Source organism: Gymnoscopelus braueri, assembly GCF_963280865.1.
Source record: "Gymnoscopelus braueri genome assembly, chromosome: 4".
In the NCBI taxonomy this organism is placed as follows: domain Eukaryota; kingdom Metazoa; phylum Chordata; class Actinopteri; order Myctophiformes; family Myctophidae; genus Gymnoscopelus; species Gymnoscopelus braueri.
Window position 1 is genome coordinate 21,052,053 of NC_137605.1, and position 6,000 is coordinate 21,058,052.

Genomic DNA, 6,000 nt, shown 5'->3' on the forward strand with positions numbered 1-6,000 from the left:
TACTCAAATACTGTACTTGAGAATTACATTTTTTTTCACACTTTATACTTCTACTCTACGACATCTCAGGGGCAAATATTGCACTTTTTACTCCACTAGAATTATTTGATGGCTTTAGTTACTACTTACTTTGCAGATTTAGATTGTTAATATAAAACATACCTTAACTTCAATTTCACAAATGTTCCCTTTATTTCTTCTAAATTTGGAACACTTTTGTGATGTGTTGTGCGCTAGATCTGCGATCTTTGAAAAAGTGTGAAAAATGTTGAAAAAAAAAAAGGGACATTAATGAGTATTTTTACTGTGGTATTTTAAGTAGATGTTGATGCCAGTTCTTTTACACTTTCACTCAAGTAAACCATCGAATACAGAACTTTAACGTCTAACAGAAAGTTTCTAGTATTACGGTATCGCTACTTTTGAACAAAAAACTAATCTGAGTAAATCTTCCACCTTGGACAATCAGGATACTGATAACTCACACCAGCAGCATGAAGTCCAACCAGGAACGGAGTAATGGCTGCCTGCCCCCGAAGAAGCGTGAGATCCTCGCTCTGGAGCAGAAGCCGCTGGTGGCGGCCGCCGCTGCGTCACCGGCAGCCTCAGTGGTGGTGGCCAATGACAGCCCCCACACGGAGAACCTGGCCTGGCTGGCCAGCGTCGCCAGCGAGCGCTGCAGGTCCAGGGACGCCGAGATCCTCAGGTGTCCCGTCCCCCCGGCCCCCTACTCTTCCTCCTCCTCTTCCGCGCTCTCCTCTTCATCCGTCGCTCAGCCCTTCTCGTCTGTCTACTCGACCGCCGCGATGCCCCTGGCGTCTCTCCCGGCGGTCTACCCGGCCGCCCTGCCGCAGCAGGCCGGGACCATCCAGTACGCGCAGTTGGCTCCCAACGTTCAGTTCATCAGCTCGGGGCCTTACACCGGCTACATCTCCTCCCACATCATCCCCAACAGCTCTGCCAGCCAACAGCTGGACGGCTACACCGCCACCCTCGTCTCCTCGGCCTCCAAGGTGGAGCAACAACATCATCATCAGCATCATCAGCATCATCATCAGCAGCAGTTCCAGATAGGCTTGTCCCCCGCGGACCTGGCTGCCGTCTCCCTGTCCACCTCCTCCACCCAGGTCACCGGCGCCAACCATCAGTACATCCACCTGGACGGCGGCACGCCTCTGACCGTCGGCTCCCCCACGGCCCACCTCCCCCTGCAGCTCCACCACCACCACCATCCCCACACCCTCACGCTCGCTCCCTCCCAGCTGGTGGTGCAGTACGCCGACGGTCTGGCGGGCAAGAAGGTGGAGGGCTCCGGCAAGGCGCTGCTGAACGGGGAGCTGGAGCTGGTCAAACAGTGCAAAACGTCGGGTCAGCAGCAGGTCCAGAGCTACGAGGCCCGGCACATCCTGCTGCCGGCGGAGTACACCACCCAGAACCCCACCTTCATGCTGGTGGCTCAGCCCAACAGCGGGCACGAGCTGGACCCCCCGTCGGGCCCCGGCAAGCTCTCCCTGCTGCAGACCGAGAAGGGCGGCATCTGCCTGGGGAAGCCCGTGTCCAGAGGCTCGTCGTTCACCTCCCTCTCCTCCGGCGAGGCGCCGAAGCCCTCCGGCCCGCACGCCGTCATCCAGACCGGCCTCTCCCCGGAGGAGCTGCCCGTCGGCCTGTACTCGTCCGGCCAGCCGCCCATCATCGGCTACATCACCAGCGCGGGACACCAGCACGCCGTCAGCTACCACGCCACGCTGCCCCAGCACCTGGTCATCCCCAGCGGACAGTCCCTGCTCATACCGGTCAGCAGCGCCGCCTCCAACACCACCGCGGCCCACCACGGCGGCCCGGAGGTGGAGGTCAGCCACGCGGTCAACGCCCTCAGGGCCAGCCCCGCCACCTCGCACATCTCCACCGCCATGCCCCACGCCTACCTGGCCACGGCCCTGTCCAAGTGTGAGGTTCTGGGCTCCGAGCTCCACCCGCAGCCCGTGGCCGTCGCGCAGGCTCAGGCCCCGCCGCTCGCCCCGCCCTCCTCCGACCCTCTGACGCGCCATCCGTCCCACGCCGCCGCCCCCGTCCCCGGCCCCGTTCAGCCCTCGCAACCCTCCTCCACCGCCTCCTCCAATTCTACCTCCTCCCCCGTGGCCCTCCCTCCGTTCTTCATGCGCGGCTCCATCATCCAGCTGGCGGACGGGGAGTTGAAGCGCGTGGAGGACCTGAAGACGGAGGACTTCATCCAGAGCGCTGAGATCAGCAGCGAGCTGAAGATCGACTCCAGCACCGTGGAGAGGATCGACAGCGGGCAGACGCCCAACGCTGTGGTCATACAGTTTGCTGTAGGCGAGCTCAAAGCTCAGGTAAGAGGCTCTACGTCACTTCTTAAAGAGCTGTCTGGCAGTGCCATTGCATCAACATGGGATAGTATGAAGTATAGAAGACAGGATATGATATCGTCTGCAGCCTTTTGCTTTTAGTTTTGGTTTTACACTAAGAAATAAACAAAGCCCCATTGAGAGCCCAGCTGTTTTCAGTAAAAACTGCATTATATTATAATATAGAATGTTTTGGCCGATACCATGTTTTGGCTAAATATCAGATGGATATTTAGTAGGCATTCACTCAACACACGATAAGATTTGAATCATGATACTAGGGTCCCAATACGATTTTCCACGTTTTTTTTAAACACAAAATTAGTTTCCAGACAAAAGATCTTTTTTAAATCAATTCTCTTACAAAGATCCTGTATTTTCTTCTTTTTTTCCTGCTGCTTGCATCGCGATATTTTTTTTAAAAATTAAGTCGATTTAAATTGTCACCAGTTTGAATCGATTTTAATCGATTTACGATAAATCGTTTCATGCCTAATATTTAGCCTCTGTGATAACAAAACATTGAATCACGAATCCAAATAGGCTCATTGCACAAAAGGAGGCCTGTATTTCTTCAGTAATCCAACCATGCGAACATTTTCACCGCAGGCTTCAACAGGTTTGGAAGCAACGTGTTGCTGAGCACACAGCATTCCTACAATTTGATTATGAAGAAATGTCTACGTCTTGCAGCTCTTATGTTCTATAACACTCCTCCAAGTAAAAGTTAGTGCTTGGCTTTATAGTTTTGAAACCTGCCCATGGCAGTTGAAATTAGCAGAAAAATATGGCAATTCCTAAAGTAATTATAGTAGTTCCTCTAGGCACTTTTTTGGTCAATATCTTTTACTTTTATTAGCCAATACTGATAACTAGATGACACACTGCTGCATCCATATAAAATGGTTTATACCATAACTAAGAGAGTTGCTTATGATTGTCAGTTTATCAATATGAGAAAGTGCAGAATAGACAAGAAAGAAAGAAAGACAGAAAAGAAAGAAAGTATTTGAGGCCTGTCTTTGGGCGTTTCTAGTGCAATTTCTAGCATGTAAATGACAGAAAGGTTGCATTTACACACTACCAACGGCTTACCAGCTTATTAGCCGGCTTTAGTAGTGCTCCTTGACCAATTATTGATGGTTGCAATTTGTCGGTGGAGAGAGAGAGGGTTTTTGTTTGGACGGCCTTCCAAATTAGGTATCGTAGTGTCGTACAGAGCCAGTAGCCTGCAATTAAGGAGAGAAAGCCTTTCCCTTTATTCAAATTCAACACATTGTTGGTATTTGAGCACCAGAAGTGGTTTTTGCAGAAAACACTGTTCAACCCTGTTAATTCACACACTTAGAATGTTTCTCATTCCAACCTGGGGAGGAAAAAAATCATCCCATGATGCCAAGCAGGGTTGAGCTGAAATGCTGGTTTGAAAATGCGAGTGTGAAAATGCCTAAGCTCACCGCATATTTGTAACTACTTAAGGCCCAAAAATAGTGAAGCTGATGCAACCAATTAAAAATAATATATATATATATATATATATATATAAAAGTGTGAGGAAAAAACAAATTTATTTTACATTTGTTTATGTAGTTTTAAAATGTCTGTACACTCTCAGAGTTATAGGGGTCCTTGAAATTGATGTTTGAGAACCACTCGGTTCATGTTACGTAAGCTCTGGGCACAGTCTTAATGTACAGACTGGTAATGTCCCTGACTCGCTGCTGATAAAACCATTCAGTGCTTGTGGTCTTGTGTTCCTGTGCAGGTGTGTGTGGAGGTGCTGTTGGAGTATCCTTTCTTTGTGTTCGGGCAGGGCTGGTCGTCGTGCTGCCCCGACAGGACCACCCAGCTGTTTGAGTTGTCCTGCGCCAAGCTGTGCGTGGGAGACGTGTGCGTGTCGCTGACGCTGAGGGGCATAAGGAACGGCTCTGTGACCACCGGCGGTCAGCCTCTGGAGGTCGCCCTCAAGGCCGGCGGCCACCAGCCCTCTTACTCCTCTCATACCGCCACGGAACCCGTCGTCAGGAACAGTAGCAGTCCACACGCTGCGGGCGGCAACAATGGTCTGCTGATGAAGGCGGGTTCGGACAGACTCGGACTACATCCGGCGTCGGGGCCGGTTCTAACCTCGGGGCCCGGGCACGCGGTCTACGGAGCGGTGCAGAGGTGGCAAGGACCCGAGGCGGCGGCGGCGAAACCGGACAGGCCCCCTCCCGCCGACACGCGGCAGTCCGCAGACGCGGACAGGCCGCCGAGCGGCCGCAAGAGACGCTGGTCGGCCCCGGAGCGGGACCAGACTGAGAAGGCGGAGGAGGAGCCTCCGCCGGCCCTGCCCAAACCCTCCTTCATCCTGCAGGAGGTTAAGATCTGCATCGAGGGCAGGTCCAGTACTGGAATCTAAAAGGTGCTCGTATAGACTGTTGACAAAAGACAATGGAGGAGCAACAGAAAATGGCTGATGGTTTGTTTTGTATCTCTGTTTAGCCCATATCCATTTTCTCCCTATCCAGACTACTGTAATATAGTTGACCTGTCCCCCCCCCCCCCCCCTCCTATATAGACCTGATGTCGACAGTGCAGTACAGTGGAGCACCTTTATAGTATGTGGTATCACAGCCGAGATTTGTGCAATCAAAAATGCAGAAAAGCAAATAAGAATGCCGTGTGAATGCTGAGTGTGAATGTCAACCACACACCCTCCCCCCCACCCCCCCCAAAAAAAATATATTTTTGACTTACTCCTTTTGCGTGACACCAATTATAAGCTGGTTCTCCCTTTTTTTGTGTTGTGGCCTAACCACTTGAACCCTAGCGTCCCCTTTTCTGGGGGCGAACATTTGGTGAAAATAGCTGATCTACATGCCTGTAGATGAGGCTATTTTTAGCCAGGATATTTAGTAGAGAGCAGTTGTTCTCAAACTCCCCCATAACTCTGGGTGCCACTCAACCGTGCTCTCAGAGTTACAGACCTGGCTGTAAGGGTCCATTTGGAACCCCGCAAGGAACCATGAGGGTTCCCTGAGGTAACACTGAGGGTCCCTTTGAGAATCACTGGTATAGATGTATAGCCTATGGCCCTAGTAGACCTCTGGGGGATTCCAGTCAACTAAGTATAGGGTTCAAAGTGTGATACAAAATGATTGACCAAACCACTTATCAGTCAACCGTGAACAAGCACAGACACACCACACACAGCACACATAGGTATTAGGTTAATCGTGTTTAACTTGTATCTCTCATCCAGTTTTTCGGGCTTTCCGTGTTCGCAGCTGTCTTGACTTTTTTTTCTCTCCGTTTTGTGAGGGTGAGAGAGTTTTTAGGAGAGACGAGAGGAATCTATCACATATATTATTTGGGTCAGCTTTTTTGCTTTATTTATAGGGGCAGTGATCAGGATGACAAGGGCAACACAGGTCTCCAGCTGGAATCGAACCGGGCAGGTGGTCACCGTACTTTCCGGTCATCTGCTGATGTGGCTTCAGTCCTAGATTGGCAAGGATACATGTTGCTTTAGCCACTTAAGCCCCTATATAGTTTGTCATGCGATGAATGGCAAAAATAGCCGATCTACAAGCTCACATGTGAGCTTTTTTTTTGCTATCTTCGCTATTTTCCAGGAAAAAAATGCCTACAG

The 6,000-nt window shown here is 50.8% G+C and overlaps 1 protein-coding gene across 6 annotated transcripts in view; it reads left to right on the plus strand.

Moving 5' to 3' along the window:
- Window positions 1-6,000, plus strand: part of LOC308084328 (ataxin-1-like) — a 31,219-nt gene extending 25,219 nt beyond the window's left edge. For all 6 annotated transcript variants that reach the window (XM_080426918.1, XM_080426919.1, XM_080426917.1 and 3 more), the window contains 2 exons: window positions 470-2,351; window positions 4,132-6,000. In XM_080426918.1, the coding sequence (XP_080283044.1) occupies window positions 495-2,351; window positions 4,132-4,767 (2,493 nt within the window). In that variant the 5' untranslated portion in view covers window positions 470-494 and the 3' untranslated portion in view covers window positions 4,768-6,000. The remainder of the gene's footprint in view (window positions 1-469; window positions 2,352-4,131) is intronic.